The following is a 25,843-nucleotide window of genomic DNA, read 5'->3' as shown; positions in this document are numbered from 1 at the left end:
CTGCTTCTGCATCCCTCAGAGAATGCACAGCAGAACTGAAATCCTCATTGAAAGTGAGACAGAGAAAAACACCAAGCAGCTCTAGTCTTACTTCTTTCAGTAGTACCCACAGCCCTTATTGACCCAGGTTTCACACCTATATTCTAGGAAGCAGACTATTTCCCCTAATTTTTCAAATAAGGTAACAAGTTGTAAAAGGTTATTTCCAGCAGAGCTGGGAATAGAACACAGGTCTCATCCACTCAGTCTATCTATACCCATTGTTCTTAGCAGTAGGCCATACTTTCCTCTAGAACCAAGCACAGACCCTAAGAATCTTGGTACCCAAGTCTGCTGTCTCACAACTAGCTTTATAATCCACTTGCAAAGTGGTGCCTCACTAGTGTTTGGTTCATAGCTACTTACTTTACAAGTCTGTTAAAGTAAGTTTCTGAACCATACTGGCTACTTGTTTTCACTCATGTAGCAAGGAGTTCTGATTACAGGAATTTAGTATGGTCTTTCAAATTCCCAACCAGAAAGAATTAACCAATATCAAAACAGTCTGAAGAAGGATTAACTCAGGGGTGGCCAAACCTGTGGCTCTTTAGAAGTTAATATGTGGCTCCGTGTATAGGCACTGATTCCGGGGCTGGAGCTACTGGTGCCAACTTTCCAATGTGCCGGGGTGGTGGTAGGGGTGCTCACTGCTTAACCTCTAGCTCTGTGACAGACCCTACCCCCTCCCTTGAGCCTGCTGTGCCCTCACTCCTCCCCCTCTCCCCAGAGCCTCCTGCACCCCACGAAACAGTTGACAGGAGATGCTGATCAGCGGGGCTGCCAGTGGGTGGGAGGTGCTGGGAGCAGGGGCGGAGCTGATGGGGGGCTGCTGACGTATTACTGTGGCTCTTCGGCAATATACATTGGTAATTCTGGCTCCTTCTCAGGCTCAGGTTGGCCAACCCTGGATTAACTGATGAAGTTGTCAATGGAAAAGGCTACAGTCTGCCAGGGAAAATTTAGATACAAACAGTTTTCATTTTATTCCCTTGGAATCTGCAGTGCTTTAAAGGTGTTCCAGCTATTGGTTTAACTCTGAACAAAGCTCAACTTATTTCTTTTAGATGAAGTTTTTAGGTTCAGGGCAATTTAAAGTGTAATACTGCCAAAAATGAGACACTGGGATATGACAAATTCTACAATATTGAAGTCTCCAGCATGCCATTCATCTTTAAGAAATGTGATATGTAAACGAATATGCAATATAAAATCCACACACCTTTCATTGTTACATTGACACCAGATGCTAGAAATAAGCCTCCAAAACGGTTGTTGAAAATCTGATTGCCTTCTAATGTTGCAGTTGCATGATTTGTTATTTCAATACCTGTATTTGGGGGAGGTGAGGTAGAGAATCAAAGCCTTAGTGTGCATTTTATACCTCTTTCAGCAGCCAGATTTACAGTGAAAGCACTTAGTATTTCCTACTATCTGTCAGACAGTCATTGCCAAAATGACTAATATCTAGAAATTGTGCTGTGACTGACCGAGCTAAAGTCCAAACATTCCCACTGCATCTCTTCATAGAGGTAAAGCCAATTTCATGTTTTCCAATTAGCAACTAATAATCAAACCACTAGTTTCTCAGATAACAGAGCAGTACAACTGGCCAAGATTTTCAAAAGTGATGTTATGTTTTTAGGTGCCCATCTTGACCTGGTTTTCAGGAACTATACACTATCTGAAAAGATATGCTCTTTTAAAGGTGTCAAGTTGGGCACCCAAAAAGTCTGTTGATTAAGCCCAAGATTTTCAGAAATCAAACTCCTTCAGGTCACTTGGCCAGAACTCATTTTGGCAGCTCCCCAGCACTACACAGAAGCAAGACCTTTTAAAGGTCTTCCCAGAAGCTTGCTTTTTCTGAAAGACAAATGGAGAAAACTCAAGCATGCAATTTCAATTGATTAGGATTAAAGAACTATTATAGCACAATTTCTAACAAGCAGCAGTGTATGAAAGTCACCATTATTACACTAAGGGCTAGTCTACACTTACCCGGTAGTTCGACGGCTGCGGATCGAAGTTCCGAGTTCGATTTATCGCGTCTGGTGTGGACGCGATAAATCGAACCAGGAAGTGATCCCCGTCGACTGCGGTACTCCAGCTCGGCGAGAGGAGTACCGCGAAGTCGACGGGGGAGCCTGCCTGCCGCGTGTGGACCGCGTCTGAACCGCGGTAAGTTCGAAGTAAGGTATGTCGAATTCAGTTACGTTATTCACGTAGCTGAATTTGCGTACCTTACTTCGACTTGGGGGGTAAGTGTAGACCAGGCCTAAGACTTAGTATTCCTATTCAACTGATTCCATAAAAAAATACAGATTTCAATACTTTTGATGCCTTCCACGCAAAGTGATTCCAGAATCTCAGAAGTATGTTGCTAAAATTGTCCTTGCTCTAAAACAGGATTAGTGATAGAAAATTCAAGTCAACTCTCACCAAGTCAGTAACATTTACATCCTGATTGACTTTCAAAAGAAAATTGTGAACAGTTACTAGAAAATCTGCTATGTGATGAGATAGAAACTGCATTATTTCCTGACAAATCTCAGAGAATGCTGCAAAACTGGCATTTTCGCAATTCTAAAATCCCAAATGATTTCTAGAATATAACTCTAGAATATCTCAGACTGTTCAAATGAATAATAATCCTAGCTGTAGAAAAGGGACCCTTGCCTGTTATAATACTGAACTAAAATCTGTAAGCTCTAACCCTTCAAAATATGATTTAAAGAATACAAACCTGCAGCAAAGCCATCAAATATTCGATTTTTCCTTAACACAGGGTGACTGTTGGTGCTGATGAGAACACCAGCTTGAGCATTCCTAAAAATATCATTCTCTTCAAGGAGACCTACAACAGAACCAACAACAAACACCAGATTTAAGGCTAAGCATCATTGTGTTTCTCTTTATAAGCAATTTGTATGATATTTTACTCATAGTACCAATGGTTTCAATGCCAGTGATGGGTATTCCCAGGATGAAAGGATTAACAGGATGTTGGAGATAATACATGTCATCCTTTGAAAGTTATTCTCAATTTATATGCATCTAAGGATATTTAATATAACTAGGATTTTCAGTACAATGGGGAAAACATGGGACCTATGACCCACAATAAGCTCGTAAGTAATACACCTAGACTAACAGGAGTACTTGTGGCACCTTAGAGACTAACAAATTTATTAGAGCATAAGCTTTCGTGGGCTACAACCCACTTCTTCGGATGCATATAGAGTGCACTCTATATGCATCCGAAGAAGTGGGTTGTAGCCCACGAAAGCTTATGCTCTAATAAATTTGTTAGTCTCTAAGGTGCCACAAGTACTCCTGTTATTTTTGCGGATACAGACTAACACGGCTGCTACTCTGACACCTAGACTAGTGGTTCTCAACCAGGTGTACACGTACCCCTGGGGGTACACAGAGGTCTTCCAGGGGGTACATCAACTCATCTAGATTTTTGTGTAGCTTTACAACAGGCTACATAAAAAGCAGTAGCCAAGTCCGTACAAAATAAAATTTCATATAATGACTTGTTTATACGGCTCTATATACTAATACTCTGAAATGTAAGTATATTCCAATTGATTTATTTTATAATTATATGGTAAAAATAAGAAAGCAAGCAGTTTTTCAGTAATAGGGTGCTATGACACTCGTATTTTTTATGTCTGATTTTGTAAGCAAGTAGCTTTTTAAATGAGGTGAAACTTTGGGGTACGCAAGACAAAGACTCCTGAAAGGGGTACAGTAGTCTGGAAAGGTTGAGAGCCACTGACCTAGGGGCTACTCTATATTTAAGAAAACCAAATCTGTCAGACTTTGTGCTCTGTTCTTTTTTCTACAGCAGCATTTGGTGGTCTCAAAGGAGAGCATAATTTTTTGACTGGTACTTTGCCGCTGCAGTGCAGCTCAACTCAAAACTACATAACCTAAAATTAAAGTTTATAATCCACAATGAAGGACTACCCACCTAATTTCTTCATAAGATATTTTCCTTTTAATGGGTAGTAGGGGAAGTCTGGCTCTTTCCAGATCTTTGGTATTGACAAAAACCATACATTTAAAAACAAAAACAAACCCCCCACAAATCCAAGATCTGGGATCTTCAATTTGATGGTTACATCAGACCTTTTGTCCTTCAGTTAAATGGCAAAAAAGTTACAAATGTAGATCGCAGGTAATAAGGAAGAAGTCTAGCCTTATAGAAGCAGTCTGGAATAGGCTTCCTGGATGAGGTGAATTATTCCTTTGCCTATTACAGTTTAGTATTACAGATTTAACTGATGACACTAAAAAGCATTAGTACGTTTTAAATAAATATTTTACTACTTCATAAAGAAAAATCAAATTTCTAAAGAGCAATTTAAAAGAACAATATCTTAATCTGAAATTAGGTTATAATCCAATATATTTTGTGTATTCTAATGAGGAAAGAATGCTACCTCTGCCCCCATTAAATATACAGATGCCCCCATCTCTTCCATCATGGATTTTATTTCTTCTTAGCGTAGGATTACTGTCTGTCTTAATCCATACTCCAGCCATTGCATTATCAAAAATTTCATTGTCTTCTATAAATCCAAGCCCTATAAAAAAAAAATTTCAACATAACTGTCTTTCTAATAACCATGTTGCAAAGCATCTTAAGGTCTGAAAAAATGAAAGAATAGACCTACCAGAATTATAAACAAGAATACCACCATTCTGACCTCCCCAGATTTTGTTGCGCCTAATTTTGGGGTTGCTTCCAGTTCTACAGATAACCACAAGCAAATGAATTATTAAAAAAGGTTTCCTAAAACTGAACATTTAAAATACAGCTGAAGATGGGGAAAAAATAGTACATCAATCACATCAGCATTCTATAGGTTTACACATCAGATCCCATGTAAAAATATAAAAGACATTGCTTGCAAGCCTTTAGAAATCCTTGATTGCTTACTTGGAAACAAATAGACTTAAGACTTCACACTATTATCAACAGAGAAAGAAACTGGAGATAAAAGTCTGTATCCAGATTCTCCTGACAAGAATTCCTCCCCTTGAATTGAAACTAACACTACTAGATTTAAAAGGATACCCTCCTCCCCCAGGGTAAATTTTAGAAACCGAATGATAAGGAGGAGTAAAGAGAGAAATAAGGATAACACAATAAAATCTCTTTTTAGATGTAAAATGAAAACACATATTACCTTATTTGAACCCCTGAGTACATGTGATTATAGATGTCATTGTCCTCCAACACTCCATGTCCATTGTCATAAAAATAAACACCAACCTGACATTAAAAATAAAATAATTAAATTAGAAGTAAGGAAGAAGTGTGAAAACAGTATTTCTATCATGCAAAACAAAACCCACCTGTTTCCCACTATGTATTCTATTTCTCCTCAATACTGGAGTACTTCCTGTTGTCACCCAGACTCCAGCCAAAGTATTACTGTAAACTTCATTTTCTTCAATAACACCTTGTCCTTTTTCATGCTAAATACAAGCAAGATAAGTCGAAGATTAAATAAAGTAGTCTCTTGCAAATATTGGCTTTATGGCCTTTTTCTTGTAGGGAAAAAAAAATTGCTTTGTCCAGGTGTGATGTCCTTTCTTATGGTAGAAGTCTCCCAGAGTTCTCAAGTTACTACCATTTTTAAAATCATTTTGTACTATTCATGAGACTTTATATTTCTGAACATTTTAAGTGTAAAAACAGATTAAGAATTTCTCGTTTTACATCTGATTTACTACTTGAGATTTCAAGGGTTTGTACTGAAGTTTAGAAATCTCTGCTGGGTTTTGCTAGTGGAGCTCTGCACTCAACTGTGTGTGCTAGGAAACCAGGTTCTAAACTTACATCCAGCATTGTCTATTAAAAATAAAATAAGTTATATAAATTGTCATGTTTCTTACTTAAGGCATATAACAATCTTTACTGGTGCATTTGTGTTTAAAATTAAAGCAACATTAGACTCTGAGGGTCAGATAGTAAGACAAATAATTATATAATTCTAGTCTGAGAGTTTCAGTTCATTTTATATAACCCTTGGTTTCACATGCTAGAGACTTAGATTCTAGTCTTGACTTCTAACTTCTCTGCGTACTTTTAGTAACACATGCCAGCTTGTGGGTGGGGAGATATGAATTTTGTCAGTCTAGTGATAATTGTGAAATGCTCCAGGTTTCTAGATTTTAAGTGTACATGATGTCAAATTATTACCAAAAACTGATGTAAGGTAAAAAAAAATTTTTTTTTTAAAATTTGATATTTTGCTAACTAGCCCTTTTAAAATTACACTGTAGAGCAATGTCTTGAATTTAAAAGAAATATTCTAGCTATATTTGCCAAAATTAAAACAAGATTAATTGTAATTAGGTGAATCTATCTGTAGAACGTAAGAAACTACTTCAAAGTATAACAAAACAGAAAAGGGAACTTTAAATGTTTACTTTAAAGTATAAGTGTGTATACAAGGCATTACACTTCCATAACACCCACAGAAAATACTACCTAGCAGAATTTACACGCCTAGACTCTATATATAGTTAGTACTCACCACATAAATTCCACCATGTTGGCCATCATGAATCTTGTTGTGTCGAACAATGGGACAACTATTTGTTCGAATCTGAATTCCTGCTAAGGCATTACCTGTTGAAAGGGGTCATACTTTAGGAAAATTTGGCACACAAAATATAAAAAGTCCAAGATGCAATAAGGTAAATGTATAAATTTACCATAAATGTCATTTCCTTCAATAAGGCCTCTCCCATCACCAAAGATGTAAACTCCACCTTGATTCCCATTAAAAATTGCATTGCCCCTAAGGAACAAAACCACACGTTACAAAACTATGAAAGTAAGTTACACTGTACCATATAATCTAAACATATATAGAAAATGTACAAATATATGTGAAACTTACCAGGTTTTGAAATCTAGAATAATGTCAGGATTGCAGAATTTTAAGAAACTATATACTTCTAAAAATGTACTGTATGCATGCAAATTAAAAATATAATTCCATTGCACCCTGACACATACATGTCATTTTTATATATGTAGGAATGTTAATGTTATTCAAAAACTGAAGTAATATGGCACGCATTTTCCCTTTCTCCCTAAAACATTCCTACAAACAAGCACCAACTAAACACCCAACCACTAAAGAAACAAACCAACCTTATTGTTGGGTCACTGTTTGAGGTAATCCAAACACCTGCAAAATTGTTTGCATAGATTTTATTCTCTATGAATTGTCCTCTTCCTTTTTCATGAACATAGATTCCTCCAGTCTGACCGTGATGGATTTCACACCGAACTACTGTAGGGTTGGCATAAGCTTTGACCTCAAAGCCGGCTATCCTGTTTCTATGTATGTTGCAGCTTTCAAAATAACCCTACACAAAACAACACACAAAGTTTTCTGTAAGAAAATATTTTTAAAATATGAGAAAAGATTGTAGTTATAAAATGCTCTCCCTAAAACTTGGGAATCTAAAAAGAAAAAAAAAGATAGCCATGTCTACAAAAAGTACCATTATTGCTATAGATCTAGGTAATTACATAGCCATCATCACTGTAGCATAAGCATCTTCCAAGTAAGTAAAATGAAACAAATCTTACATTAATTAAGTGAGAAAAGATTTCTTTGTATTGCTATCTATTAAGGAATTTGTGTGTCTACTTTCAGTATTCTAGTGCTGCGTATTTGAAATTGTCTTACACTAATATTGCTGAGAGTCAAGTTTAAAAAACACATACCAAAATTGCTATTTTAAGAAATTGCTCTATTGAATCTGTATTTTGTTAGTTTATCAAATTGAACAACATAAAAAATAACTTAAGACTTTACTTGTGTTTCCCAAATACACTGCAATCAAAACCAAAATAAGAACTAGTTTAGGTGCTGATTCTGAAAAGTGATTAATTTTACTAGACTTCACTGTGACTGCTCATCAAAGTAAAGTTACTGCTTAAAAGTCTTTTCAAAATTGCACCTGAAAGACCTAATCCAGGAAAGCACCAAAGGGAAATTAATCAAAGGGAACTGGGTGCTTAACCAAAAAATAAAATAAAAAAAATCAATCTAAAAGAGCAAATTATTCCACATGGAAAATTGGGGCAGGGGGAGGGGAGAGGAGAAGAGGCATGGCGTCAAGCAGCATTCTGTTTCCAAAATAAAAGTTTGTTTATATGTCTTCTTTTCAGGCCTTTTTCTTGGTCCTTATTTATTATTAGTGATCTGTGAAGAAACAGGATCTGCTCCTACTGCTTATTCCCTAGTCATAGTCTTGTTTATTGTTTCAATCATTTCCAGAGCAACTAACTGTGATGTTAAACTGACACATTATTACTTCATGTGAGAAAAATGCAACAAACATCTTTTAAAGAAAAGGATTTTTTTTCACAAAAACATCCCCAGTAGTAATAATAAAAAAATTAACACATCTTAAGTGTTTTTCAAATGATTCTCCATGAGATGCCTGCAAATCTTGAAATGAAAGTTGAGTACTAACGAGAAACAATTTAAGAGTAGGCTACTCAAGTTAGTGAGAAAAATCCTCAGAATCTAGCTCCATGCATAGCTGCAATTATAAAAACAAACCAACCAACCCACTAAAATGGCATAAGCAAAGGGAAAGAATATTTGTACTATTTGCCCTACTGTCATCCTCCAATTACTAGTATTTTCTTACTGCATTTTAGTGGAGAAAAGAGTATTTGAATTACTCATTTACTTCATTTCCTTTTTAGATTGGTTTTCAGAATCCTCTCCCCCCCCCCCCCCCCCCCGAGTTCATAAACTGCCTTGATCAATGTTTTCAATATAAACTGGAAAAAAAAACCACGCTTTAATCTTCTTTCACAATTTCGGGTAATCAAGGTAAAGTTTGAAGACCTAAATGACACCCTTCCCAAGAAAATAGCCAACATTTCCCAAGAGTGACTAATGACTTGGGATGTCCAACTTCAGACACACTAAAAAGGGCTGTCTTTCAATGGCAGGTACTGACTGAAACACAGTCCCTTTATGGGGTGTGACGTTTTGGGGCTCACCCAGGCCAATAAGGTAGGGGTTCTCAACCTTTTTCTTTCTGAGGCCCCCCTCAACATGCTATAAAAACTCCAGGGCCCAGCAGGGGAATGGGGGGGGGACGACTCAGGGCTCCAGGCTGGGGGGGGGGGGGGGCCCTTGGGCATAGGTGTAGTTTGACTTCTATTTTGGGGGGGCAGGGTAGGGGTTGGGCCAGCTCTGCACAGCACGGTCCAGGAAGGCAGCACCACCTCCACCCCCTGATTCACCTCAGCAGGCCACCCAGCCTGTCTGGATTGTGTGTGGTGGGGGTTCAGCTCAAAACATTTGAAAACTGCTCAGGGTACAAGGAGGGGGTAGCTAGGGGCTGTGTGCAGGGGGGGGGGAGAGCTCAGGATGCAGGGAGAGGGTAGCTAGGGGCTGTGGGGGTGTAGCTCAGGGTGCACGGAGGGGGTAGCTAGGGGCTGTGTGTGGGCAGGAGGGTAACTCAGGATGCAGGGAGGGGACAGCTAAGGGCTGTGTGCCAGGAGGGCTCCCCTGTGGTCACTGCTCCCCAAGAGTAGTGCCAACCACAGAGTGGGGTCCCCCTGCCTGGGCAGCTCTTACTGACTGCGAGAGCTGAGGAGCAGCCGCAATCCCAGGCACCAGCTGCAGAAGAGGGAATGCAGTGGCTGCCTGCTCCATAGCTGCCCGCACTGCCTGACTCTGGCTTCCCACCTCCTACCTGGCCAGGGGGTGTAGCCTCGGGGGTGGGGGAAGGGGGTGGAGCTGCCCCCAGGACTGCCCAACTCTGGCACTGCAACTAGTGCTCGGCGAGGCACCGAGGCTCAGGGTTTCAGCCCCGCGGTGAGGGGTGCCGGGGCTCAGAGTTTCAGCCACGGGGTTCCATGGACCCCTGGTTGACCACTGCTGCAGTAAGGGTTCAATCAATGTATGCCTGGCAACCCTGGGTGTCTTATGCCTGTGCAGCTTTCTTTCAGAGTTGTGACCCCAAAAGCTTGCCAGCAGTCCACAAGCCTCACCCTGGCTTTGCCCAACTTGGATACTCCTTGCCATCTGACCTTAGTACTCTTCCAGACCTAAATTCATACCAAAATCGTCTTCCTGCAAGGTCCAGTCCCTCTCACTGGACCCTCACAGAAAAAGTATTAGGTTCACATATGTTCCCAACACTGCTTTCAATGTTCCCGTGAACCTCTCACCAAGCCATTTGTCTCTGGCTGAGCTGAGGCAGCCTTTAGTTGTTTCACTCCACATAATTTACTGAATAGCTGGGACATGAAATTTGATCGATTATCTGATAAAATCTCTTCACTATGCTGCAAATAGTGAAAAGGTCTTTTGCCACAGTATCAGCCTCTAGGTTAGTTAGCGTAACTGCTTTGGGGTATCTAGTGGCAAAATCCACTACTACCAAGGTACGTTTTTTTCCTGTTTGAGTAAGACGCAGCATAGGGCCCACAATGTCCATTGCTACCCTATACAATGCCTCTTGTACCACAGGCAAGGGGGGCAGGGGACTTTTTGGGGTCCTACAGGTCTCCTCTTCTGACATAAATCACAAGGTCTGCAATAGTTGCCCACATCATTCTGTATCCCTGGCCAGTAAAATTTTTTCTTTAACCTCTCATTGGTTCTATGTGCCTGCAAGAGACGAGCAAAAGGACAATAATGTGCTTAGCAACATTAAAATCCCATGGTGCTGGGCAGGCACAATTACTTGCTTGTAAGGTTTCCTAGGGCCTCTATCTTTCCCCAGGAAAGCTTCCTTCCTCAATCTCCCTTCCTCATTTTTTCCCTTCACTGGTGTCCCCTTAAGGATGTACCCACAGATGCTGTCTAGCATGGGGTTTGCTTTGTGCTCACTGCAAAATCCTGGCTGCAGACAACCGGAATAGCCTCTCCAGTTACAGGGGACAACTTCTCCCTTTTCGGATCTGTATGCTCGCTACTCTCCTCTGCTATGCAGGAGTGACCTGGACCTCCCACCATACCTGAAAGCACATTGTTTTCTCCTGCTGAGCTGGGGCTGTCCCCCTCTCCCCCACTGCTGCTGCTTTGTCTGCACAATTCTCTCCTGAGATTACAGAACATTCTTTTTTGCTGCACCACTTTAGACAGACAAAATATCATTTCCTACAAGAATTGCTGTTGGAATACTGTCAAGTAGACCAATTTTCAAAAGTTTCCACCAGATCTTCCCACCTCACATGTGCCAAAGGTACAGGGAATTTGTATGGTCTCAGTTCTAGAAATTCTGAATTCTCCCCAGGGAGCATGTATGATTGTCTAACCATGCTTTCCCTGACCAAAGAAATTAGTGCACCAGTCTCTCTCCTCTGAATGCATTAAGCTTTAACAAATTCCATGTCCACCTCCAATGGGTCAAACCTCACAAAATAATCAGGTGACCTGCAGGTACCTCTTGGGATTTTGTGTTAAGGACAGCTGCATTAACCTGGTTGGATGGAGCATGGGCTTGGCTTTTTTTCAGCTTAGGGCAATTATTCCTCAAGTATTCAGTGGAATTACACACAAAATATCTTCTTAGACCAGTCTCCTCTACAGGGGCCTGCATGTGAGATCCTAATGGGGAGTTCCTGGGCTCTCAGCCACCCTCTCTCTTCCCAGAGACAAAATGCCACACCCCCTATAAGGCCTGGTCTACACTAACCCCCAAATTCGAACTAAGGTACGCAACTTCAGCTACGTGAATAACGTAGCTGAAGTCGACATACCTTAGTTCGAACTTACCGCGGTTCAGACGCGGCAGGCAGGCTCCCCGTCGACTCCGCGGTACTCCTCTCGCCGAGCTGGAGTACCGCAGTCGACGGCGAGCGCTTCCGGGATCGATATATCGCGTCCAGACCAGACGCGATAAATCGAACCCGGAAGTTCGATTGCCAGCTGTCGAACTACCGCGGTAGTTTTTGGAAAAAATAAATACACCTCTACCCCGATATAATGCGACCCGATATAACACGGGTTCGCATACAAGGCGGTAAAGCTCTGACACGCTGCTCAGAGCAGCGTGTTAAGGGTGCCGGGCCAGGCCAGGGCCGAGGGGTTGGATAAGGGGCAGAGGGTGTCAGGGGCGGTCAGGGGCTCCCCGCCCCCCCCAGAGTCTGGGAGGCAGGAGGTGTGGGGAGGCACTTTTGGGGGCCCTGCAGTCCTAGAGTGGCCCTAGGGATTAGCGGGGGGCCGGGAGCAGCCTGCTCCGCTTCCCTCGCCCCGGCCCCAGCCGTGTCGCTTGGGGGAGAGGGCTTGGGGGAAGGGATCCCCCCCGCACTCACCGGCAGCAGCAGAAGTGGAGCAGCCCGGCCCCAGCCTGCTCCACTCTGCCACCTCCCAGCCGCGGCGCTCTGCTTCCCACCGCAGGTGAGTACGGGGGCCGTCCTTTCCCCCAACCTCCCTGCACTCACCTGCGGCGGGAAGCGGAGCGGCGCGGCTGGGAGCTGGCAGAGTGCAGCGGGCTGAGGCCAGGCTGTTTTGCTTCCCGCCGCTGCCGGTGAGTGCCTGTCAGGGGGTGGGGGTGGGGTCCTGGGGATGATTAGGGACGGGGGTCTCTGAAGGGGACGGTCAGGGAACAAGGAACAGGGAGGGCCAAAGCAAGTTCGATATAACGCGGTCTCACCTATAACACGGTGAGATTTTTTGTCTCCCGAGGACCGCGTTATATCGGGGTAGAGGTGTATATATTTCCCCATTCTTCTTCATAACTGTTCTCTTTCAGCAGAGGCTTAAGAAAAAACGGTTACCTCCCTTTCTGTAACTGTTGTTCTTTGAGATGTGTTGCACATGTCCATTCCGATTTAGGTGTGTGCGTGCCCCAAGCACAGCTGTTTGAAATTTTTCCGCTAGTGGTATCCGTCTGCTCGGCTCTGATGCTTCCTCATGCACGCGCTCATAGCGCCAAAGAACAATAGTTACAGAAAGGTAGGTAACCGTTTTTTCTTCTTCGAGTGCTTGCACGTGTCCATTCCGATTTGGGTGACTAGCAAGCAGTAGACTTGGTGGTGGGCTCAGAGTTCAAGGACAAGCCGACTGTAGTACCGCTCGGCCAAAGTGGGGGTTGTCCCTGGCCTCCTTTGTGATAGCAAAGTGAGTTGAGAACCAGGTCGCAGCTCTACGAATCTCCTGCATTGGGATCTGCGCTAGGAAGGCCGCCGAAGAGGCCGGAGACCTCGTGGAGTAGACAGTCAAGTTCAACAGAGGGGGGAACGCCCAGAAGGTCGTAGCATGTTTGCATGCAAGATGTGATCCAAGATGAGATCCATTGGGCAGAGTTGGGAAGCCCTTTAATTCTGTCAGCTATTGCTATGAAGAGCTGTGGTGACCTACAGAACGGTTTGGTCCGTGCAATATAAAATGCCAGAGCACGTCTGATGTTCAAGTAATGCAGGCGTTGTTCTTCCCTACTTGCATGAGGTTCAGGGAAAAAGACTAGCAGAAAAACTGGTTAGTTGTAGTGAAATTGGGACATGGCCTTCGGGAGGAATTTCGGGTGTGGCAAAAGCTGTACCTTATCCTTAAAGAAGACTATATAGGGGAGATCTGCCATGAGGGCTCGAATCTTTGACACTCTCCTGGCCAAAGCAATTGCCACCAGAAAGGTTGTCTTCCACGAAAGATGTAGCAGAGAACATGTCGCCAGTGGCTTGAAGGGTGGCCCCATGAGTTTCGAGAGGACAAGGTTCAAGTCACATGAGGGGAGAGGTTCCCTCATCTGAGGGAATGTCCTCTTCAGATCTTTGAGGAAGCGAAGTACCATTTCATGAGACGATACTGACCCACTGTCGGCCGTCTGGTGGAATGATGAAATGGTCACCAGGTGGACCTTTATAGAGGAAAGGGCCAGGCCCCGCTGTTTCAAAGATAAGAGGTAATCCAAGATGAGATGGCGCGAAGATTGCATCGGCAGGACTCCATGTTCGGATGACCAGAGGGAGAACCGCTTTCACTCTGCACGATAAGCTGTCCTCGTGAAAGGCTTCCTGCTGCCCAGGAGAATTTTGTGGACCTTCTCCGAACAAGCCTGTTCGTTGAGGTTCAGCCACGCAGATTCCAACCCATCAGGTGTAGACTGCTGAGGTTCAGGTGGAGCAGCCGAGCATGGTCTTGCGAGATCAGGTCTGGGTACAGAAGGAGCTCGATTGGGGTCTTGAGAGAGAGATGAATGAGTGAGGTGTACAAGTGTTGCCTGGGCCAAGCTGGAGCTATTAGTATGACCCAAGCCCGGTCCTGCTTAATCTCTGTCAGCACCTTGTGGATCAGCAGGATAGGCGGAAAGACATAGAACAGGTAATGAGACCACTTCATCAGAAAGGCATCCGTCATGGAGCCTGGGCTTGACCCCTCAGGGAGCAGAACTGCTGGCTCTTCCTGTTGGAACATGTAGCGAACAGATCTATGTGGGGAAAACACCACTTGTGGAAGATGCTCATTGTAACATCTGGGCGTAGGGACCACTCGTGATGAGTGGAGAAAGACCTGCTGAGGCGGTCCGCAAACTGGTTCTGCACCCCTGGCAGGTATGAAGCCTCGATCTCGATTGAGTGCTGTGGCAAATTGCTGGCACTACTATGATGGGTCCCACACTTTCTCTTCTTGTGGGGGTGTTCAGCGCGCCATTTCTCACCCCTGATCTGGGGTATTAACTGTCCCACTAGTATCTCAGAGAAGAGGAGTGGAGAGGGAGGGACCCGGGCCCGCCCTCTACTCCGGGTCCCAGCCCAGGGGCCCTAGGGATAGCAGCAAACCACTTGAACTAGTGATTCCTTCCCCTGGGCTACTTCCCTCTCCGGCCCTTCAGCTTGTGGGGCTTCCTGCCCTCTCTCTGCTTGGGCAAGGTTTCTCCCAACCCTTTGTGTCTGTGGAGTCCCCTCTGCTCTGTACAAGCTGGGTTTCCCTTTACCTAGGGTCTTCGTCTTCTGGCCCGCCACAGCACTTTTCCAAACTCTCCTCTGCTTCCCTTCAAACTGCTCTCTGCTCCAACACCACTCTGCTTCAACTCCTCCAAACTGCTCTCTGCTCCAACACCAAACCACTCTGCTTCAACTCCTCCAACTGTCTGATTGAAGCAGGGTTTTTTTTATCAGGTGACTGGCTTCAGGTGCTCTAATTGGCTTAATTGGCTTCAGGTGCTCTAAACTGTAGCAGCCTCTCTTCCCTCTACAGGGAATAAGGCTCTCATCATCCTGGGGCTTACATATCTCCCATCTATCACTCTCCTGCTGCCCTCTGGCCATGCTGTATCACAGTGCGCAATGCAAAACTCCCATAGATGGACTGCCTCCCCACACAGGGGGGGAAGAAGGGAACCTGCCCTGTCTGTTGATGTACATGGCTGATGTATTGCCCAGGAGAATCGAGACTGTCATGTTCCCAATGTGGGGCAAAAATGCCTGGCATGCTAGTCAGTCGGCCCTGAGTTCTCTGACATTGATGTGGAGCAATAGCTCCTCTGCGGACCAGCAACCTTGGGTCCTGAACGTCCCCAGGGGGGCTCCCCAGCCCGGTGCTGTGGTGTCGGAGATCCCAGGTATGCTGATGGCTGGGGTTTGTGAAGGGAATCCCCTTGCAAACTACTCAGTGATCCAACCACCATGATGACAGGGAGACGAGGATATGAGCAGGCACTGTGATAACCCTATCTCAGCCTCCTATGATGAACCACATATATGCACGAAGCCATGTGTCCAAGAAGGCTCAAGCAGAGTCTGATCATTGTGATCAGGTGAGCCTGTATGCAGTGTACTAACTCCGAGATTGCCTGAAAGCGATCTTCCGGAAGAAGAGCCTTTGCCAGATGGGAGTTAAGAACCGCCCCGATGAATTCTATTCTCTGAATAGGTATTAGGGTCAACTTCTGTACATTGATAAGAAGGCCCAATGCCTGGAAAGTCGATTGGATGAGGGCAATTTCTGACTCCTAGGCAACCAGAGGAGCTAGCGAACAGGAACGGCTCACTGAGGAGTTTTGCGAAGGAGTTCTCCAGGTGAAGGAGGAGCGATTATGTGACCCTGGGGGTAAGTTTGTTGTCTGTACTGTGTGTGTTTCTGGTGCGCTTGCTGCTTGACTTAAATATACCATATGGTCCGTTTGTTTAGGGGACCATGTGCTGACAGTGTGTGTGCTGAGCGGCCTGCTAGGCAAGGCTGAGAGCTTCTTAATGAGGCTTTGCTCCCTAACCCCTTTAGCACCCATCAACCTTTAACCAGGGGGCGGGGCAGGAAGACCAGTTAAGTCCAAAGCAAACTGCGAAGAGCTACAGAAAGATCGCTCAAAACTAGGTGACTGGGCAACAAAATGGCAGATGAAATTCAGTGTTGATAAATGCAAAGTAATGCACATTGGAAAACGTAATCCCAACTATACATATAAAATGATGGGGTAAAAATTAGCCATTCCCACTCAAGAAAGAGATCTTGGAGTCATTGTGGATAGTTATCTGAAAATATCCACTCAATGTGCAGCGGCAGTCAAAAAAAGCAAACAGAATGTTGGAAATAATTGAGAAAGGGATAGATAAGAAGACAGAAAATATCATATTGCCTCTATATAAATCCATGGTACGCCCACATCTTGAACACTGCGTGCAGATGTGGTTGCTCCACATCAAAAAAAGATATATTGGACTTGGAAAAGGTTCAGAAAAGAACAAACATGATTAGGGGTATGGAACAGCTTCCGTATGAGGAGAGATTAATATGACTGACTTTTCAGCTTGGAAAAGAGACGACTAAGGGGGAGATGACTGAGGTCTATAAAATCATGACTGGTATGGAGAAAGTAAATAAGGAAGTGTTATTTACTCCTCATAATAACAAGAACTAGGGATCACCAAATGAAATTAATAGGTGGCAGATTTAAATCAAACAAAAGGAAGTATTTCTTCACACAACTCACAGTTAATCTCTTTGCCAGAGGATGTTGTGAAGGCCAAGACTATAACAGGGTTCAAAAATGAACTAGATAAATGCATGGAGGATAGGTCCATCAATGGCTATTAGCCAGGATGGGCAGGGATGGTGTCCCTAGCCTCTGTTTGCTGGAAGCTGAGAATGAGCAACAGGGAATGGATCACTTGATGATTACCTGTTCTGTTCATTCCCCTCTGGGGCACCTGGCATTGGCCACTGTTGGAAGACAAGATACTGGGTTAGATGGACCTTTGGTCTGACCCAGTATGGCCATTCTTATGTTCTTATAACTCCACTTGGACTTGAGACCTGCCCTTGATGAGCCAGTCATCGAGGTACGGGAATGCATGGACTCCTCTTCTCTCGAGAAAAGCTGCTACCACTGCAATGCATTTGGTGAAGATCCTCTAGGAACCCATCAGATGGCTCCTTGACAACCTCAGCTTGCAGACCTAGGTTAGAGACCACCTGCTTCAATAAGTCCTGGTGGGCTCTTAGGTCATCTTGTGGAGAAGACCTCTTGAGCATCAGCTCTGGTGAAGACGAGGAGGCATGTGCTGCCATAGTATCCAATATAACCTCCTCCTGAGGACCTCGGGTCCCGGTGACTGGTACTGGTCCCAGTGCTGGCTTTGGTACTGGGGTGTAGCTGAGGGTCAGTGCCGGGTCTGTGCTGGGACCGGCTCCAGCAATGGGTTGTGGAGTATCTCAGTGCGCCACCAGTGCTGCTGTAGTCTCCGAACGCATGGAGAAGAAGCGCCTTGAGCTGGTGGCTTGACCTGGGGGAAACCCCCATGGGTTCCAAAAGGGCCACTGTAAGGGCTTCAGTCCCCACGGGCCAGAGATGCTGGGGCATCATTGCTCCTGGTGCTCCCGAAGTCAAAGATGGGTGCAGGGATTGGCGCGTAGCCCCCAGATGGTGTCGGTGTCTCAAAAAGTCAGATCGGGAATCTGAGCTTGAAGATAAGGAGCCAGCGAATACCACTAGGGGAAAAATTTCCTGACAGCTGTGCTCGCGGCACGCACATACCTAAATTGGAATGGACATGTGCAAGCACTCGAAGAAGAACTGGTCTCTTGCAAAATGGCTGCCATCTCCTATTGCTCTCAGCCGGACTGAAGCAACAAGATGCCCTGAGTGAGCAAAAAGGGCCACTGCCTCCATTCCGCTATTCTCCACAGAGCTCCACTCTGCTTAACATAACACGGAGCCACCATCTTTCCTAAGAGTAGCTTGGCCTCACTTCTATTCGAAACAATGGGAACAGAGCAGCGGAAGCAGACTTTTTTCAGGTGAGGTAAGGAGACAGGGAGCAGAGCTGAAGGTGCTGCCTACTCATTTTCAGGAGACGCCCAAGAACTATGGTGGGGCAGAATTTACTTAGGGAAGAGGAAGACCCCCAAATTGTTTACTTCACTGACTAATTCTATTTGGGAGATCAGAATAAAAGAGAGAGAAGTAATTTCTCTCAGGGGTGGGGTATCCAGCCTTTCCACCTATTCTGGGCACCAACTATCACTGAATAAAATTGTTTTCTTATAATACAAGTTGAGAGCTAAATAATACACTATTAGGAGGCCCATGTTTTGAAAACAGATGTTTATTTCAATGTAAAGGAAATTCACAAGTAATATTCTGACTGCTCCTTTCAACAGCACCAAGAATTCTGGTATGTAATAAATTCAGCTTTGTCCTTTGAAGCCAGTTTTAATGTGGTTGATTGTTCTTCTCTTTATCCACGTAAGAAATTGTGAAGCAAAGCTTGATGCAAGAAAGGGGATACATCTTTTAGAAACTTCAAGGACTGCTTACTGAAAATCAATCAAATCAATAAATCGATCTCCACTTGCTGGTTTTATCACAGAGTTTTGTGGCATATGCTGATGGTTGAGAAAGTTGCTGCAAGATTTACAAGTACTATGTTTTCAGCATTCAGCACTCACACTTGACAGTTTTATTTGTTTCATGTTAAGCAACTTATTGTCTAAGCATTGCTCTTCTGTTTAACGACTATATCTTCCCCATCAAAGCACCACCTAACATCTTTCTTAAGAACAGCAAATATACTGCTCTTAACTACCAAACTGAAGTCTCAGTTACTGGGTTTTTATTTCTTCTAGAGTGCCTTTCAAAGAAAAATGAAATGACTAAGACTTTTCAAAAGTTCAGTTTTTGTTCAATATGGTTTTAGGTACTAAGTTATCTTGGATGCTTTCATGCAGGGTTTTACAGAAATGTAAGATTGGTTATTTTTCAGAGAATGTACAATTTTTGTTATTCCTTTGAAAGGTTGCTAGCCTGAAAAAGGAGCATGCAACAACCAAGTATAAGAATATAGGAAGGGATTCATCCAAGCAGGTCAATGCCCATACTCTATTGTGGCAGAAGAAAGAGCCTAGAGAAGCGCCATAGCTATCTGATGGAGAATTCCCATAGCACAGGCACTGCATAAGGATGCCATACTGGCCTTATGCAAAAATCCTCACATGCCCCAACTGTAGGGAACATGCCGGGGGAGACAGGCCAGCTGGGAGGGATTTGCTGGGGCTGGGCTACTGTGCACAGTACTATGAAGATTCTCTTATTGATGCTGCTGCTGCTGGACTCCACCATCCCTCAACAGCCTAGCACCAAACACAAATCGTGGCTTGAAGCTACCTTAACCCCACCACCTCCTTGGCTGTGCCTGAATATAATGTCCAAGAAATCCAACACACAACAGTACCTATAATCTATATAACATGTGACCTAATCTCAGCAGCTAATCACTAACTAATTATCAGTGAATCTTTACAATATGCAGCCCCTGCTAGCTGCCTAGGCTGGAATATGGTCATTCATGTAAGCCTTTAAGTACACTTATTTTGCTAAATGGGCATCCCTAACCATGTTGCTATGCCTCAAAAAGCTATTCCTCCCTCCCCTTTCTCTGTGCAGTTAGATATCCCACAGTGCACATCTACACATGATCATGGAACCATTACTTTGTATGCCTGAATCTCTGATGATTCTATCCTTGATAAGTTAGCTCTCCTATACATGGAAATATCAAAATGTGAACTGGTTTTAAATTCCCAGTGCTTTTTTTTTGGGGGGGGGGAGGGGAAGAGAACGATGTGTTAGTACAGAACATCATTGTCCTGATACCTGAACACTGTGAGTTATAGAAAAACTGCATTTACTACTTCTCTAGTATAGAAAATCATACCCAACATGCAAAGTCCAAGGAAGAAATCAAGACACAGTGCATTACCTGAAGAAAGAAGAAAAAACGATTACCTACCTTTTTGTAACTGTTGTTCTTCAAGATGTGTTGCTCATGTCCATTCCATTTTAGGTGTATGCGCGCCCACGTGTACAGCTGTCGGAGATTTCTGCCTTAGTGATATTCATAGGGCTAGCTGTGGTGCCCTCTGGAGTGGCGCTCCCATGTGGCGGCATATCAGGCACTGCCGGCCCTGTGCCCTCTCAGTTCCTTCTTGCCAGCAACTTCGACAGAGGGGGAGGAGGGTGGGAAATGGAATGGACCTGAGCAACATATCTCAAAGAACAACAATTACGAAAAGGTAGGTAACCGTTTTTTCTTCTTCGAGTGCTTGCTCATGTCGATTCCATTTTAGGTGACTCACAAGCATTATCCATAGAGGTGGTCTTGGAGTTCACAGCTTAGCATCTTCCAGTACTGCCCTATCGAAGCCAGCATCGTCCGAGGCCTGCTGGGTCAGTGCATAGTGGGACGTAAAGGTGCAGAAAGACGACCAGGTGGCTGCTCTACAGGTGTCCTGGATAGACACATGGGCCAGAAAGGCTGCCGAAGAGGCCTACGCCCTAGCAGAGTGGGCGGTGAAAGTCGCCAGGGGTGGCATCTTTGCTTGGTCATAGCAGAAGCAAATACAGGCAGCGATCCAAGAAGAAATTCTTTGAGTTGATACAGAGTGACCTTTCATCCTGTCAGCCACAGTGATGAATAATTGCATTGACTTATGGAATGGTTTGGTCCTATTAATGTAGAAGGCTAGAGCCCTCCTGACATCCAGGACATGTAGCCCGCGCTCTTCCTCTGATTTATGCGGCTTCGGAAAGAAGACCGGTAAGTAAATGTCCTGGCTCAAATGGAACTGAGAGATGACCTTAGGAAGAAAAGCCAGGTGTGGCCTTAGCTGGACCTTTTCCTTGTAGAAGACTGTGTACGACAGCTCTGAGGTGTGTGCCTGAAACTTGGATACCCAGCAGGCCAATGTCACCATGACCAGGAACATGACCGTCTAGGAGAGGAGAAGGTGAGAACAGGAAGCCAAAGGCTCAAAGGAAGGACCTGTGAGCTGCGACAGCACCAAATTCAAGTCCCACGGAGGAACAGGGTCCCTAACATGTGGGTAAAGGCTTTAGACCCTTAAAGAAGGGTGTAGCCCAAAGAAACTGTGTCGAGCACCCAGCGGTCTGAGGTGACATGGGACAAGGCCGACCAGAAAGGGCAGAGGAGGTTGAGGAAAGGGAGGGTTGGATCCAGTACTTTGGCTGGGGCGCCATCCTCAAGCGCACCCTCAAAATGGCTGCTTCTGGCCCCCCTGACTTCTGGGAGGGTCAGGTTGGGCAGCCGAGTGGGAAGAGGACAGATAGCATCTCTTAGGCCCTTTACCCTTGTCCTTTCTCCTGTAAGAGCCAGACCTGGGAGGACTTTGACTGCGTCAGAGGAGGAGATCAGAATGGCTTCCTGGACTGCTGAGGAGTGTGTAAGCCCAGGGAGTGGAGGATGGCTCAGGAGTCCTTGAGCCCATGGAGTCAGTCAGCTCAGAAAAGAGCCCCGAACCCTCAAATGCGAAGTCCTGGATCGTGGCCTGCATCTCCTGGGGCAGCCCAGAAGCCTGCAACCAGGAGCCGCGTCTCATGGCCACTGCTGACGTGATCACACTGGCAGCCGAGTCCGTCGCATCTCAGGCCATCTGGAAGACTCCCCAGGCCTTCACTCACCAACGTGGCAAACCCTTGGGCACGATCCTGTGGGCGGGCCTCAGTGAACTTATAAAGTGAGTCCCACAGGTTAAAGTTATAACGTCCCAACAAGCCCTGGGGGTTAGGGACCCTAAACTGTAAGCTGGTCGTTGAATAAACTTTCCTGCCAAACAAGTCCGGTCTTTTGGCCATTTTATTCTTTGGCGTTCCACTGGGGTGGTCCTGTCTGTCCCTTTCATTCACCACGGCCACAACCGTAGCCATGTTGTCCATCAGGACCTGAACCACCCTGTCTTTGGGGTGTGTGTGTGTGTGTGTGTGGGGGGGGTGATGAGTATATAGATACTTGAAGCCCTTTACAGGGACATAGTATTTCTTTTCTGCTGAATTCGACATCAGAGGAACAGAGGAGGGGATTTGCCACACCGATTTGGCTATTTTGAGCACCCCTGGGTGGACGGCCAATGCAATCTTTGCCAGTATGGTGGTCGAGATGACAATGAAGAGGTCGTCTGCCTTCTCAGCGACCTCCTCAATAAACAGGCCAAGGTTTTCAGTCACCCGTTTAGGGAGGGCCTGGTGCTCCTTAAAATTGTCCGGGGAACTGCTGGTATGGGAGGGTCCAGCCACCGCCTTGTCCAGGGACGATGAGGATGATTATATCACCTGAGGGATGGTGTCATCCCTTCCCTTGTCAGAGGAGGGCTCCCTCGGTGCTGAGGTACGGTGCATGGGCTCAGCCTCTGCCTTGTGCCGTGTTCCAATTGCGGTACCGGCGGTGCCTCGGCCAGTTTGTCTGATGTGGCCAGGGAAGGTTGGGAGTACTGGACAGGCATCACCGGCACTACCCATGGGTTCCAGTATGGACACTGGGGGGCCCACAGCCCCTGCTGCGTTGGCACCGTATCCGGTGCTACCTCGGTCTCCCGCATTGGTGGGGAGTCGCCCCTTCTCGGTGATGGGCTGAAATCGCGGTCCAACCCTGACCACTGTCCCTTTGGTGACCAGGCTGTTGGGGCCTGGGTTTGCCTACTGACCCTGGTAGGCGATTAGTGGGGGGACAGGGAGTAGCACTGCCTGCTGGAGGAATGGTCCTGGGGCGAGCGCGAATGACGCTGAGATCCTGAATGAGCCCTCTGGGACGGAGACCGACGACAAAGAGACCTTCTGGGAGAGGGTGATTGGCGTCTAGGTGACCTATGGCCAGACGGTCGTCAGTACCGAGGAGTGGCACCTAGACTTGATTTTAACAAATAGGGAGGAACTCGTTGAGAATTTGAAAGTAGAAGGCAGCTTGGGTGAAAGTGATCATGAAATCATAGAGTTTGCAATTCTAAGGAAGGGTAGAAGGGAGAACAGCAAAATAGAGACAATGGATTTCAGGAAGGCGGATTTTGGTAAGCTCAGAGAGCTGATAGGTAAGGTCCCATGGGAATCAAGACTGAGGGGAAAAACAACTGAGGAGAGTTGGCAGTTTTTCAAAGGGACACTATTAAGGGCCCAAAAGCAAGCTATTCCGCTGGTTAGGAAAGATAGAAAATGTGGCAAAAGACCACCTTGGCTTTAACCACGAGATCTTGCATGATCTAAAAAATAAAAAGGAGTCATATAAAAAATGGAAACTAGGACAGATTACAAAGGATGAATATAGGCAAACAACACAGGAATGCAGGGGCAAGATTAGAAAGGCAAAGGCACAAAATGAGCTCAAACTAGCTACGGGAATAAAGGGGAACAAGAAGACTTTTTATCAATACATTAGAAGCAAGAGGAAGACCAAAGACAGGGTAGGCCCACTGCTTAGTGAAGAGGGAGAAACAGTAACAGGAAACTTGGAAATGCTTAATGACTTCTTTGTTTCGGTCTTCACCGAGAAGTCTGAAGGAATGCCTAACATAGTGAATGCTAATGGGAAGGGGGTAGGTTTAGCAGATAAAATAAAAAAAAGAACAAGTTAAAAATCACTTAGAAAAGTTAGATGCCTGCAAGTCACCAGGGCCTGATGAAATGCATCCTAGAATACTCAAGGAGCTAATAGAGGAGGTATCTGAGCCTCTAGCTATTATCTTTGGAAAATCATGGGAGACGGGAGAGATTCCAGAAGACTGGAAAAAGGCAAATATAGTGCCCATCTATAAAAAGGGAAATAAAAACAACCCAGGAAACTACAGACCAGTTAGTTTAACTTCTGTGCCAGGGAAGATAATGGAGCAAGTAATTAAGGAAATCATCTGCAAACACTTGGAAGGGGGTAAGGTGATAGGGAACAGCCAGCATGGATTTGTAAAGAACAAATCATGTCAAACCAATCTGATAGCTTTCTTTGATAGGATAACGAGTCTTGTGGATAAGGGAGAAGCTGTGGATGTGGTATACCTAGACTTTAGTAAGGCATTTGATACGGTCTCGCATGATATTCTTATCGACAAACTAGGCAAATACAATTTAGATGGGGCTACTATAAGGTGGCTGCATAACTGGCTGGATAACCGTACTCAGAGAGTTGTTATTAATGGTTCCCAATCCTGCTGGAAAGGCATAACGAGTGGGGTTCCGCAGGGGTCTGTTTTGGGACCGGCTCTGTTCAATATCTTCATTAACGACTTAGATATTGGCATAGAAAGTATGCTTATTAAGTTTGCGGATGATACCAAACTGGGAGGGATTGCAACTACTTTGGAGGTCAGGGTCATAATTCAAAATGATCTGGACAAATTGGAGAAATGGTCTGAGTTAAACAGGATGAAGTTTAACAAAGACAAATGCAAAGTGCTCCACTTAGGAAGAAAAAATCAGTTTCACACATACAGAATGGGAAGAGACTGTCTAGGAAGGAGTACGGCAGAAAGGGATCTAGGGGTTATAGTGGACCACAAGCTAAATATGAGTCAACAGTGTGATGCTGTTGCAAAAAAAGCAAACATGATTCTGGGATGTATTAACAGGTGTGTTGTGAGCAAGACACGAGAAGTCATTCTTCCGCTCTACTCTGCTCTGGTTAGGCCTCAGCTGGAGTATTGTGTCCAGTTCTGGGCACCGCATTTCAAGAAAGATGTGGAGAAATTGGAAAGGGTCCAGAGAAGAGCAACAAGAATGATTAAAGGTCTTGAGAACATGACCTATGAAGGAAGGCTGAAAGAATTGGGTTTGTTTAGTTTGGAAAAGAGAAGACTGAGAGGGGACATGATAGCAGTTTTCAGGTATCTAAAGGGTGTCATAAGGAGGAGGGAGAAAACTTGTTCACCTTAGCCTCTGAGGATAGAACAAGAAGCAATGGGCTTAAACTGCAGCAAGGGAGGTCTAGGTTGGACATTAGGAAAAAGTTCGTAACTGTCAGGGTGGTTAAACACTGGAATAAATTGCCTAGGGAGATTGTGGAATCTCCATCTCTGGAGATATTTAAGAGTAGGTTAGATAAATGTCTATCAGGGATGGTCTAGACAGTATTTGGTCCTGCCATGCGGGCAGGGGACTGGACTCGATGACCTCTCGAGGTCCCTTCCAGTCCTAGAATCTATGAATCTATGAGTCCAGAGTCCTTGCCTAGTAGGAGGGGATCTCAATGGAGATCTAGACTTTCTGGCTGGCGAGCTAGGCTGCAGTGCCGGGTCCTGAGGTCGCAGCAATGGGGACTTGTGCCAGCAGTCCGGCGACCTGGGGTGTTCTGCCAGTCTATGCTGCAGCACCCTGGTGGCTTTCCCCTTTGGTGGCCTGAGCAAAGCCTTATCGGTCACCTGGTGTGGCACCTGTGGAGCCGGTCGGCTTTGCTCCTTAGCCATTGGGACTGCTTCGGGCACTGAAGTCCCCATCACTGGCTGGGAACCCCTGCCGCTGCCTGGGGTGGGGGGCGGGTGGGTCCCTGGCCGGGGTGGGGGGTCCGACCTGTGTGGTA

The 25,843-nt window shown here is 45.2% G+C and overlaps 1 protein-coding gene across 2 annotated transcripts in view; it reads right to left on the bottom strand.

The window, feature by feature from the left end:
- FBXO11 (F-box protein 11) overlaps positions 1-25,843 on the bottom strand; it is a 100,704-nt gene that overhangs the window by 3,321 nt on the left and 71,540 nt on the right. For both annotated transcript variants that reach the window (XM_065400459.1, XM_065400460.1), the window contains exons 11-19: positions 7,220-7,437; positions 6,775-6,860; positions 6,594-6,688; positions 5,407-5,529; positions 5,238-5,323; positions 4,722-4,798; positions 4,488-4,631; positions 2,780-2,890; positions 1,259-1,366 (exon numbers count right to left, since the gene is read on the bottom strand). In XM_065400459.1, coding sequence (XP_065256531.1) covers positions 1,259-1,366; positions 2,780-2,890; positions 4,488-4,631; positions 4,722-4,798; positions 5,238-5,323; positions 5,407-5,529; positions 6,594-6,688; positions 6,775-6,860; positions 7,220-7,437 — 1,048 coding nt within the window. The remainder of the gene's footprint in view (positions 1-1,258; positions 1,367-2,779; positions 2,891-4,487; positions 4,632-4,721; positions 4,799-5,237; positions 5,324-5,406; positions 5,530-6,593; positions 6,689-6,774; positions 6,861-7,219; positions 7,438-25,843) is intronic.

Source organism: Emys orbicularis, chromosome 3 (assembly GCF_028017835.1).
Source record: "Emys orbicularis isolate rEmyOrb1 chromosome 3, rEmyOrb1.hap1, whole genome shotgun sequence".
NCBI lineage: Eukaryota > Metazoa > Chordata > Testudines > Emydidae > Emys > Emys orbicularis.
The sequence above is the reverse complement of the archived record's forward strand: the minus strand, read 5'-3'. Positions and strand labels throughout refer to the sequence as shown.